A 13,277-nucleotide genomic window follows, 5' to 3' on the forward strand; every position below is an offset into this window, starting at 1 on the left:
ATTCAAAATTAAACAGTAGGTAGTAATAGGAAACAAAAAATGAAAGAAAAGAAGTTTGGAGGGAACAGAAAGTACTGGCTAGTGTGGAGCGAGATACAAGCTCAAGCCTCTGAACACCGTCTTGAAGTTGATGTTTTTGATGACTAGTCTAACATTAATGTCTCAGTTCTCCTCTAAAGAGCCCTAAACCTGGCTTCAAGGCAAGCGATTTTCTCATTGTTCAATACCCTGTTAAGGCATTTATAAAGCGTGAAACTACATTTCCCAAAAGGCGTGTATATTTGCGTGCTGTAAAGAGGACAAATTCTATAGGTCTTTAGAGGTCTCGCGAGAGATTTCATCAAATCTCTTTGAAGAGCGCAGCCGAGAGCCATTTTGTTTTTTAGGACTCTGCAAGGGTACTAGACGCCTAATTGATAGAGGCCAGCAGCTGTAGTTGCAGCCATTTTATGTTCAACCGCAGGATGTTTCCCTTGGCCAGAAACGCACTAAGTCGTCTGAGAGGTGAGCAAAAATTCTGAACAGATCATTTCCAACCAACTTTTATCCTTTTGTGCTCGTGGTCTCTCGTGCCCTTTCCTTCCATCTGCAGCCCGACCTTGTAATTCTAAAGGCTCGGTCTCCCACCTCACCCTAAGTAATTGGGAAGATGTCCTTAGCATTAGCCTAAATCGCACAGCGTTTCTGTTTGGTTTCCCAGCTCTCTTTCTGTTACTGGAGTTATAACCCTGCTGTGTTTCATTATTCGGTAGCCTACGATTTCAAGGGGGACACTTAGTGAATACTTCTTGTTCCTTAAGTAATTTCATAAATTTTAGCTTTGGGGATACAATTTACCCGCAAAAGAGCTTCTTATCCAGCTCCTGGTTTCATTGCAATGCTGCTACCTGCTAAATGGTAGCACTTTAGCATTTATGTTCTTTGTGGATTATTAACTGAATAATTGTGGTTGTTTTTATTCTTACCCAAAAGTTAGAAAAGACCCTGATGCTGGGAGGGATTGGGGGCAGGAGAAGGGGACGACAGAGGATGAAATGGCTGGATGGCATCACCGACTTGATGGACATGAGTTTGAGTAAACTCCGGGAGTTGGTGATGGACAGGGAGGCCTGCCGTGCTGCGATTCATGGGGTCGCATAGAGTCGGACATGACTGAGCGACTGAACTGAACTGAAAAGTTAGATAAGTACAGGGAAAATTTGAATCCAGAGTTACGTATTGAGAATGCTCTAGATTAGAGAAGTAGAAGTCATTTCCATACTTCATTTGCACGGAAGGTGACCTTGAGTAACGTGAATAGTTTTAAAATGAAAGTGACCTTGAGCAATTAGCATTTAGTTCATTAGCTACCTTTTTATTTTCAGCTTAAAGTCATTAGAAGTATTACTAGGTTGTATACGAAATACTGAAGCACCTTTGACAATAACGAAAAAATAGTTGCCTGACTGGTTTTTCATATTCTGAAAGCCACGTCTATTATCCCTTTCACTTTGGGCGAATAATTTAACGTCTCTGAACTTGATTTTCCTCTTTTGTAAAATAGGGGCTTAGTAAATATACCTACCTCATGGAGTTGTTGAGGTTTATATAAAATTATCAATAGGTGGTAACTGAACCGTTTTTTGTCACAGAGAAGAGGTCTAAAGAAATCCACTTGTGTAACTTGAGTGTTGAGGTCATGAGGTGTTGCAGAACAGTTTGGTAATATTATTTTCTTTGCCTTCTGAGAAGGTAGGGCCTTGGACTTCAGGGAAGGGGGTTTGGGAGTTGTTACTTTCAATGCGGAATTCACATGCTCACTTTTAACTGCTCTAGAACAGAATATATTGTGAAATGTTATAAATTTGCCCATTCGAAATGTAACCAATGGTGACAAAAACCTGTAAGGCACTTAGGAAACCATTACATGGTGTAGTAACTCTAGAAATAACCCATTGTATCACATAGAAGCCATTATATTCGTCAGTGCTAAGGAATGGGCAACATTTCTCTTCTTTAATACGATTTTCATTACATACTCAAATACCTTTTGAGGCTGTGAAACAATAAGGACCTGCTACTTAGATTGGAAAGGAAGAAAAAAAGCAGCTGGAAATAAGCATTTTCTAGTCTTTGTTCTTTCCCAAGCCCCCCAAGTGCCTCCAGAAGCAGTTTGGAAATTCTTTCTACTAGAATAACAGTAATGACAAGGTTTTAATGTTGTCATTCTGCTCAGAGACTTAGCTCTACCAAAAAAGTGGCTTCATTTCCTGTTACTAATGTATAGGGGCTTCCCGGGTGGCGCTAGTGATTAAGACGCCGCCTGCCAATGCAGGAGACATAAGAAACCTGCAGGTTCGAACCTTGGGTCAGGAAGATCCCGGGAGGAGGGCATGGCAATCCACTCCAGTGTTCTTGCTGAGAAAACCGCATGGACAGAGGAGCCTGATGGGCTACAGTCCATAGGGTCGCAGAGTCGGACACAATTGAAGCAATTTAGCACACATGCACTAATCTATACAACTTATCCTTCAAACGTGATTGGTTTTATAGTACACTGGGTTTTCTGTTTCTGCTTTTTTTCAGATTTTCTTTTCCCATATCTACATAACCAAATCCTGCCTGCTATTCAAAGTACTTAGCTAACATTTTACCTCCTTGTATTATAATGGTTTGTGTCTATGTATATAATAGACTTCTCTAGACTGTAAGTTACCTGAGAACAGTGTCTATGTATTATAGTTTTCAAGTTGTTGAGCACTGCTGAGTAAACTTTTGTGAAAATCAAAATCATAAATACTCAGATTAATGAAATAGGAGCCAAGTTCAAGGATTATACAAATACCAATTTATCATGGATGTTACTGACATCACTTATTCTTTGTTTTACCCACTCAACATTGTATTGGGGAAAATTTCAGACATATTGAAAAGTTGGAATAATTGTCTAATGAACACCCATGTACCCAGCATGTAGATTCTACAACTAACATTTTGCACTATTTGTTACATCACATACTATCCATTTGTCAATTCATCTTATTTGTGAAGCATTTCAAAGTATGCAACTTTGCTTTTAGCTACAATGTTTTAACATTTTATTATACTGCATAATGCTATAGAGTAACTTCCTTGGCTTTTGTTAAGTGGTAATATCAATTACAAATGTTCTCTTTTCCTGATAATTGGTAGATATGCTCCTGTATTCTCTTTCTTTCTCTTTAAGTTCAAAGCATTCAGCAAGCAGTGGCAAGGCAGATCCACCAGAAGCGGGCACCTGATTTCCATGACAAATATGGTAATGCCGTATTGGCTAGTGGAGCCACTTTCTGTGTTGCTGTATGGATATATGTAAGTACTATTGACTGATGATCTGTTTTAGATTTTTCTTATTGCCATTTAGTTTATGTATTCAAAATGTTTTCACCCAGTAGTGTACATTTCTAGTTAGGAGGGGCTTTAGAGATTTTCTAACGTAATTACCCACTCATTGCAGGAATTTTTCCTCAGCACTGAGCATTAGTTCATCTGTTCTTAACATTTTACTTATGGATCAAAAGGCAGTCTTTTCCATATTGTGTAGCTGTTGAAAACATCTTTTTTTTTTTTGAAAACATCTTATATTCAGTTAAAATCTGCCTCCTCCATATTTACCCATCATTCCATTGCAACACAAATTCTGATCATATTTCCATGTATCAGCCATTAGATACTAGAAAATTTCTGTTTCCTGGATCTTCTCTCTCATATTAAACATTCTTAGTTCTATCATTTTGCTATATGGTTTCTGGAGTTTTCACCATCTTAAGTCACCTTTCTTTGCTTAGTCAGTCTGCTGCATTCTACCCTTGGAACTGAGTACAGTGTTTTTGATGGATGAGATATAAAATGACTTGCTTTTAATATTTTAGTTTTTTGCATCTAACATTTACCAGTCTTATTTACCAGTCACTGTACTTGCTGGTTCAAGTAGGAGTCTAAGTGTGTGCTTAATTAGAAGAGTGAACAGATGTTGAACAAATGTGTTATCAGGGGCATTTTTGGAGGTGAAATTCTCCTTGATGAAGGGATATTACAAATGTCCTCCTTGGCAGTACTTCAGTAGTTGTGGTTGAGTGAAACAATAATTCGAGGAGGTAGTATAGAAATGTGAAATATCAATATGAATTATTTAAAAATTTTTTAAATGTACTTGCTCAGTCACGCTAGCTATATCTTAGTTGCTCACTAGCCATATGTGGCTAGTGGTTACTGTATTGGACAGTGCAGATACAGAACATTTCTGTCATCTCTGGAAGTTCTATTGAACAGCACTACCCTAGAGAATTAGAACAGCAATTAGCTTTGGCCTACATGGAGGGCACTGTGTGTTTTTAACCTATAGAGCAGAATACCTTTGCTACTTTAGGAAATAATCTCCAAGGGAGCATGAACTCTGATTTAAACATAACTGATAACTGACAGCATTTTAATTCTTACAGACGGCAACACAAATTGGAATAGAATGGAACCCATCGCCTGTTGGCAGAGTCACCCCAAAGGAATGGAGAGAACAGTAATCATCCCAGCTGGTTTAATACTGAATTGTTTCAAAATCAACTCATAATTAATTCCAAGTAAAAGTACTATGTACCCATTAAAATATGGCATGTTTGAAGAAATAAAGTATACTTGAAACCTTCATTGTAGGTCTGTTTGTTTTTTTTTGTAAATGAAACCAAGCTTGGTTGCTTTTATTTATTTAACCTTTGTGTTAATATTAAGGTCAAAACACTATACAATTTTTTTAATGCCCTGTGCTGCCTCCTTCATGCTGACATGAGCCTGAGGTGGAGGCCAGTCTGATGCACCTCTGTGTGCAGGTGAATGAGGGGCCAAGGCAGCGGGGTTTGTACAACTTCTTGAATAGCTTTTCTGTCTTAGGTAGTTTGAAAGGAAAGTTTGGCTATCACCTGGAAGTCAACTTTATGGTAGGCTGAAATTACAGTTCATGAATAACATCACAGAGTTACTTTGGGTCATTTTTGAGTTTAAAATTTGGTGTCCATATCTTGGTTATATCTACTTTTCAGTCTTGTTTATGTTTATATTTGGAATTGCCATTAAGTCCTTTTAACTCCTGCCAAGAGAACATAAGTTGTCACCAGATCCATGAGAAAACTGGTCCTATCAAATGAACCCCTAAGATGTCTGAAGACTAGCTAGCTTCTTGGCTGCCTTGGTACATTTATCTTAATAACCTTTTCAGCATATTTATTTGAGATTTTATGATATTATTGAAGAATCTGTGAGATGTGGTTTTACTTTCACTTATCTATTAGTGACCTCTGCTGTTGGCTTTCTGTAACTATACCAACTTCTGGATTTGTGGATTGCCCTGAATTCATTATAACATTGGATTTTATCTGTAAAATAGTAACTGAATAAAGCTCAATATCTTCAACCATGTGCTGCTTTACTCCTTGTTCAAAGGCTGTGAAGTGAGCCTCTTGTAGTAGTTTGTTTATAGTACTCAAGTAAGCAGAGAATGAAATTTGAGTTGAGTAACCTATCTGTATTGCTTAATTGCTTAGTTGCCAAGTTGCATCCAACTCTTCCACGACCCCATGGACTGTACCCCACCAGGCTCCTCTGTCCATAGATTTCCCAGGCAAGAATACTGAAATGGGTTGTTTCCTTCTCCAGGGGACCTTCTCAACCCAGGGACTGAACCTGCATCTCCTGCATTGGCAGTGGATTCTTTACCACTGAGCCACCAGGGAAACCCATTGGCTAAATTAAAAGATTTCTAAAATTAACTTATAATGTAGGTTATCAGGTAAGTGACTTAGGAATCTCCAGAATTTCCTGATGTAGATAAGGATTTATATTTAAGCAAACATTTGAAGAATGTTTACTCAGTATATGAAATACTAAAAGAATTGCTTTTATGGCAACATGTCCTGTTTTCTCATTAAATGTACCAAAGCCAGTAATTTCAAGTCAAGCAGGAAAAATTATTTGAATGTCATGTCAATAAAAGGTTCCAAGATTAGAAACTACATAGTGCCACTGTTTGATTAAATTTGAACATGTCATATTTAGAATGTTAAAAGTGTTCAAATGCATGTAATCAACATGATTAAGCAAAATAAATATGTCTAAGGAAGTTTCAACCTTTGTTCCTCAGTTGGCACTGAGACTTTCTAATATAATTTTCAGTATAATGAGTACCACTTCTGTCAGATTAGTGATAATTGTCACCTATTCTAATAGGCAAAAAGAAATAGTATGACTTTACCAGCATGTGTTGCCTTATGTGATGAAGTCTGATGGTGGTAGTTGGCACCTTTGAAAATACTTTTTTAAACTTAATTGTTAATTTTGGCTTGATGAGTAAGTATAAAACTACTATGGCCACTACCAGAAATGAAGCTGTAATTTAAATTGTTTTGTGCTATCACAATATTCTGACCTTGCTGCTTCCTTAGTGTATTCAAAGATCCTCTCACAGATGCACTCATTCTGTGTGAAGTTTATCCAATTAGTTCCCCTATAAAACATGTTTGAAGAATTTAGATAAATTAGGGTGAAGGTCATAAATGCCATTCTTAGACTCAAAACTATTTTAGCACACATTCTATTTTAATTAAACTTACTTAGAACTAGGTACTGTGGTAGTTGTAGAGACACATGTTGAGTTCTCACCCTCCTGACTTAACATTACTGGTGATATCAATAACCACTTCATATGCATTTAGGGGTCACCTACTCTCTGCTCAATGCCAGGAAAACTGATATACTTAAAGACATTCCCTTCTATTTGAAAACTCAGTTTAATACAGTAAAAAGTTTGAAAGTGTTGGTATGCTCACACATTGATAAGGGAGATTGGGGATGATTCATTTAGAGGTATGAAAGTGTTTTAAAAGTGAGGGAAAGGCCCAATGACTAAGGATATAGAGGGTCTTCTGATAAAGCTTTCAGGTTTCTGCCTTTCAGTAAGTTTCTTTGAAAGCTTGACACTGTTAATGAGTTACAAACCAACTTGCTAATAATTGGAAACCCACTTAAAAGCCATCTTAATTTTGTGTAATGTGAGTCAAGATTTTAAATTTGGGTCTGAATTTGTATTTTGATAGTTAAGGCTAGGCACACTGACAACTACAGTTGATAACCAGGGAGGTAGAGTCCTGAAGTGAATTTTTATGTGGGTGGGTGTAGAGGGTCAAGGGCTTTCTTGGTCAACAAAAAAGAATCCACCTGCAATGCTGGAGACACAGGAGATGCAGGTTTGATCCCTGGGTCAGGAACATCCCCTGGAGGAAGAAATGATAACCCACTCCAGTATTCTTACTGGGAAAATCCCATGGATGGTGAAGCCTGGTGGGCTGCAGTCCAGGGGGTCACAAAGTGGAATGTGACTGAGTACGCATGCAGAGGGACAAAGTGATCCTTTTTGAAACAGTTAATTGTAGGCCTAAGATTTAAATCTATGGGCAGTTTTGAAAAATATTTTTAATTGAAGGGTAATTGTATTGATTTCTGCCATACATCAACATGAATCAGCCATGAAAGTGAAAGTGAAGTCGCCCAGTCGTGTCTGACTCTTTGTGACCCCATGTACTGTAGCCTGTCAGGCTTCTCTGTCCATGGGATTTTCCAGGCAAGAGTTCTGGAGTGGATTGCTGTTTCCTTCTCCAGGGCATCTTCCCGACCCAGGAATTGAACCCGGGTCTCCCACATTGCAGGCAGGCACTTTATCATCTGAGCCACCAGGGAAGCCATATCACCTCCCTCTTGAACCTGCCTCCCACCTCCCATACCATCCCATTTCTCTAGGTTGTCACAGAGCACTAGCTTGAGCTCCCGGAGTCATAGAGCAAATTCCCACGGGCTGGCTATTTTACCTATGGTAGTGTATATGTTTCCACGCTACTCTGTCCATTTGTCCCAACATCTCCTCCTCCCTCCTTGTTCAGAACAGAACACAAGTCTGTTCTCTATGTCTGCATCTCCATTGCTGCCCTGCAAATAGGTTCATCAGTACCATCTTTCTAGATGCCATATATATGTGTTACATATGTGTTAATATATATATATTTTTTCTCTTTCTGACTTACTTCACTCTGTATAATAGGCTCTAGGACCAGAGATCAAATTGCCAACATCTGCTGGATCATGGAAAAAGCAAGAGAGTTCCAGAAAAACATTTATTTCTGCTTTATTGACTATGCCAAAGCCCTTGACTGTGTGGATCACAAGAAACTGTGGAAAATTCTTCAAGAGATGGGAATACCAGACCACCTGACCTGCCTCTTGAGAAACCTATATGCAGGTCAGGAAGCAGCAGTTAGAACTAGACATGGAACAACAGACTGGTTCCAAATAGGAAAAGGAGTACATCAAGGCTGTATATTGTCACCATGCTTATTTAATTTATATGCAGAGTACACCATGAGAAACACTGGACTGGAAGAAGCACAAGTTGGAATCAAGATTGCCGGGAGAAATATCAAGAACCTCAGATATGCAGATGACACCACCCTTATGGCAGAAAGTGAAGAGGAACTAAAAAGCCTCTTGATGAATGTGAAAGAGGAGAGTGAAAAAGTTGGCTTAAAGCTCAACATTCAGAAAACAAACATCATGGCATCTGGCCCCATCACTTCATGAGAAATAGATGGGGAAACAGTGGAAACAGTGTCACACTTTATTTTGGGGGGCTCCAAAATCACTGCAGATGGTGATTGCAGCCATGAAATTAAAAGACACTTTACTCCTTGGAAGGAAAGTTATTACCAATCTAGATAGCATTACTTTGCCAACAAAGGTCAGTCTAGTCAAGGCTATGGTTTTTCCAGTGGTCATGTATGAATGTGAGAGTTGGACTATAAAGAAAGCTGAGCGCTGAAGAATTGATGCTTTTGAACTGTGGTGTTGGAGAAGACTCTTGAGAGTACTTTGGACTGCAAGGAGATCCAACCAGTCCAACCTAAAGTAGATCAGTCCCGGGTGTTCATTGGAAGGACTGATGCTAAAGCTGAAACTCCAATACATTGGCCACCTCATGCGAAGAGTTGACTCATTGGAAAAGACCCTGATGTTGGGAGGGATTGGGGGCCGGAGGAGAAGGGGATGACAGAGGATGAGATGGCTAGATGGCATCACCAACTTGATGGACATGAGTTTGGGTGAACTCCGGGAGTTGATGATGGACAGGGAGGCCTGGTATGCTATGATTCACGGGGTCTCAAAAGAGTCCAACATGACTGAGCAACTGAACTGACTGAACTGAACTGAGGTTCATCCACCTCATTAGAACTGACTCAAATGTGTTCCTTTTTATGGTCGAGTAATACTCCATCATACATATATATACCACAGCTTCTTTATCTGTTTATCTGTCTATGGACATCTAGGTTGCGTCCATGTCCTAGCTATTGTAAATAGTTCTGTAGTGAACATTGGGCTACATGTGTCTTTTTCAATTGTAGTTTCCTCAGTATATGCTGTATTGGCAGTTTTTAAAGTATTGCCTGTCAAGGCTTCATAGGGATTTGAAACAGGATGAAAATTATTATAAACATGTAAATACAGATACTGTTTGCCACTTTTACAATTTTACAATAATATTTCCATTTTATGTACTTAGTTCTGCAACACTGTTTAACTTGATACTGTTTATGGTAACTGAGTTAAGTGGTTCAAGATGAAAATATAAATAATCCTGTGATTATTTTCCCCCAACATCTTATGACTGATGTTTAATGAGAGAAAGTAATAAAAGACCACATGTTGCTTCAAAATTAGCAACACAGAGCCTATCCCTCTTATTTTCAATATTTATAGTTTAAAACATTCTAGAATTTGGCTGCTTTTTAAAATGACAGATTCAGGAATAAAAAATACTTTTTTTTCTGAAATGCTTTCTGTACCACTTATTTATTGTATTGTATTGCTACATTTTAGGCATCTCAATTCTGTCTAAAATCAGGGTGATAGATACTCTAATGTTCTTTGCATCTTTGGAATTCTGTAGATTTTTAAGATCTTGGACAAATGAATGAATAAATGTGGAAGTGGTTGAGGGCTTAGAACAGTGATATGAAGGTAGTGTGAGGTGAGATCTCTGTCCTGACGTCAAATAATGCACATGTAAAAATTATGAAACTAAAACATGAATTTTAAAAAGCTATGAATGTTTGGGAATGCATGTAAGAATTAAAGATTTTAAAATTTAAAAAATAAAAAACTAAAATTAAAAAAAAAGCTATGAATTAAAAATGTTTGAGCTTTTGGGGGGTATATCTTTCTATTTATTTGTATTTCAAAGTTCTTTCATCAGTATCTTGAAGTTTCAGCGTACAAGAACTTTCAACTCCTTACTTAAGTTTACCTAAGTGTTTTATATTTTCATGCTATTTTAAATGGGATTTTTAATTCCCTTTTCATACAGTTTATTGTTTTTCCTTTCTGATTTTTATTACCACAGTTATTTGCCTTCTTTCAACTTCATATAAATGGAATCATAGTACATGTTCTCTTTTGTTGCTGGCTTCCCTCATGCAATACAATATTTTTGATATTCATACATGCTATTGCATGTGTCTTAAAATTTTCCTTTTATTGTCTGAATACACCATCATTTATTTATCCATTTTTCCTTTTATAGATGTTTGGGCTTTTTCCAATTGCTGACTATTAAAAATAAACTCACTAAACATTTTTTGTACAACATTTTGATCATTTTTTTGTGAATGTATATTTTTATTAATCTTTGATAAATACTTAAGAATGGGATTGCTGAATCATATGGTAGGGTATGTTTAATTATATGAAAAATTACCAAACAGTATTTTTTTTCAAGTCATTTGTACTATTTTTCACACAGTTGGCTCTGTTTTTTGTTTTTAAATTTTATTTATTTATTTTTTATTTTTGGCTGTGCTGGGTCTTCATTGCTGCTTGGGCTTTTCTGTAGTGGTGCTCAGGTTTTTCACTGTGGTGATTTCTCTTGAAGTGGAGCTGGGGCTCTCAGGTGCTCAGGCTTCAGTAGTAGCAATGCTTGGGCTCAGTAGTTGCAGTTCCTAGGCTCTAGAACACAGGCTCAAACGTTGTGGCACACAGGCTTAGTTGCTCTGCAGCATGTGGATCTTCCCAGACCAGGTATCAAACTTGTGTCCCCTGCATTGGCAGGCATATTCTTTTTCACTGAGCCACCAGGGAAGCCCCCAGTTGGCTGTATTTTTGATTGTTATTTAATTAAATATACATATCAATTTGGGATGAACTGACATCTTAGCAATATTGAGTCTTCCAGTCAATGAACATCATATCTGTCTCCATTCTCATTTTTTTTCCTTCTCTCATAAACATTTTGTTGTTAATCAACAAATGAGATGATTCATTCTGAAAGAGATGGGAATACCAGACCACCTGACCTGCCTCTTGAGAAATCTGTATGCACGTCAGGAAGCAACAGTTAGAACTGGACATGGAACAACAGACTGGTTCCAAATAGGAAAAGGAGTACATCAAGGCTGTATATTGTCACCCCGCTTATTTAACTTCTATGCAGAGTACATCATGAGAAATGCTGGACTGGAAGAAACACAAGCTGGAATCAAGATTGCTGGGAGAAATATCAATAACCTTAGATATGCAGATGATACCACCCTTATGTCAGAAAGTGAAGAGGAACTAAAAAGCCTCTTGATGAATGTGAAAGAGGAGAGTCAAAAAGTTGGCTTAAAGCTCAACCTTCTGAAAGCGAAGATCATGGCATCCAGTCCCATCACTTCATGGGAAATAGAGGGGGAAACAGTGGAAACAGTGTCAGACTTTATTTTTCTGGGCTCCCAAATCACTGCAGATGGTGATTGTAGCCATGAAATTAAAAGATGCTTACTCCTTGGAAGAAAAGTTATTACCAACCTAGATAGCATATTCAAAAGCAGACACATTACTGACTAAGGTCCGTCTAGTCAAGGCTATGGTTTTTCCAGTGGTCATGTATGGATGTGAGAGTTGGACTGTGAAGAAGCCTGAGTGCCGAAGAATTGATGCTTTTGAACTGTGGTGTTGGAGAAGACTCTTGAGAGTCCCTTGGACTGCAAGGAGATCCAACCAGTCCATTCTGAAGGAGATCAGCCCTGGGTGTTCTTTGGAAGGAATGATGCTAAAGCTGAAACTCCAGTACTTTGGCCACCTCATGCGAAGAGTTGACTCATTGGAAAACACTTTGATGCTGGGAGGGATTGGGGGCAGGAGGAGTCGGGGACGACAGAGGATGAGATGGCTGGATGGCATCACTGACTCGATGGACGTGAGTCTGAGTGAACTCCGGGAGTTGGTGATGGACAGGGAGGCCTGGTGTGCTGCGATTCATGGGGTCGCAAAGAGTCAGACATGACTGAGCAACTGAACTGAACTGATTGTTAAAATATAGAAATGAAACTGATTTTTATAAGTTGATTTTGTAACTTGCAACTGTACTGAATTAAGGTGACAAAAATACAAAATGGGGACTGGATAGTCTCTTGAACAAATGAGACTATATAGCCACATACAAAAGAATGAACTGGGGCATTTATCTTAACAGCATACGGGGCTTCCCAGGTGGCACAGTGGTAAAGAATCACCTGCTCGTGCAGGAGACGTGGGTTCGATCCCTTGATCAGGGAGATCCTCTGGAGTAGGAAATGGCAACCCACTCCAGTATTCTTGCCTGGAAAATCCCATAGACAGAGGAGTCTGGTTGCCTACAGTCCACAGGGTCTCAAAGAGTCGGATATGACTGAGTGACTGAGAATGCACAACACACACAAAAATCAACTCAAAATGAATTAAAGACTTAAATGTAATTAACACTTGTAGAAGAAAATATAGGGGAAAAACTCCATGACATTTGTCTTGACAATGATTTTATGGATATGATACCAAAAGTGTAAGTAACAAAAGCAAAAATGAACAGGTTGGACTATATCAAACTTAAAGGTTTCCGCATATCAGAAGAAAGAACAGAGTGGAAAAGCAATCTAAGGATTGGGAGAAAATATTTGCAAGCTATATATCTCACAAGGGGCTATGCTTGAAAATATATAATGAATTTCCACAACTCCATATTTGGGGGGAGGGGAAGCAATTCAGTTCAGTTCAGTCACTCAGTCATGTCCGACTCTTTGCGACCCCATGAATTGCAGCACGCCAGGCCTCCCTGTCCATCACCAACTCCCGGAGTTCACTCAGATTCATGTCCATCGAGTCAGTGATGCCATCCAGCCATCTCATCCTCTGCCGTCCCCTTCTCCTCCTGC

At 38.5% G+C, this 13,277-nt stretch overlaps 1 protein-coding gene and 1 long non-coding RNA gene across 2 annotated transcripts; both read left to right on the top strand.

The window, feature by feature from the left end:
• The first annotated feature begins 344 nt into the window (after window positions 1-344).
• Window positions 345-4,662, top strand: COX7B (cytochrome c oxidase subunit 7B). Its single transcript, XM_070291872.1, has 3 exons — window positions 345-504; window positions 3,206-3,330; window positions 4,461-4,662. Exons 1-3 carry the CDS (start codon window positions 450-452, stop codon window positions 4,536-4,538), a joined length of 258 nt encoding a protein of 85 aa, XP_070147973.1. The 5' UTR covers window positions 345-449; the 3' UTR covers window positions 4,539-4,662.
• A 1,002-nt stretch (window positions 4,663-5,664) lies between these two features.
• On the top strand, window positions 5,665-9,767 carry LOC138931099 (uncharacterized). Its single transcript, XR_011446406.1, has 2 exons — window positions 5,665-5,797; window positions 8,099-9,767. It is a non-coding gene; the product is annotated as an uncharacterized lncRNA (long non-coding RNA).
• Window positions 9,768-13,277: the final 3,510 nt, after the last annotated feature.

Source organism: Ovis canadensis, chromosome X, assembly GCF_042477335.2.
Source record: "Ovis canadensis isolate MfBH-ARS-UI-01 breed Bighorn chromosome X, ARS-UI_OviCan_v2, whole genome shotgun sequence".
Lineage (NCBI taxonomy): Eukaryota > Metazoa > Chordata > Mammalia > Artiodactyla > Bovidae > Ovis > Ovis canadensis.

Excerpts from the sequence above, each read along its gene's own strand:
- COX7B (XM_070291872.1), top strand. The coding sequence starts at position 450 with ATGTTCAACCGCAGGATGTTTCCCTTGGCCAGAAACGCACTAAGTCGT. Across the intron at positions 505-3,205 it reads CGCACTAAGTCGTCTGAGAG|TTCAAAGCATTCAGCAAGCA; the intron begins GTGAGCAAAAAT and ends TTTCTCTTTAAG. Across the intron at positions 3,331-4,460 it reads GTGTTGCTGTATGGATATAT|ACGGCAACACAAATTGGAAT; the intron begins GTAAGTACTATT and ends TAATTCTTACAG.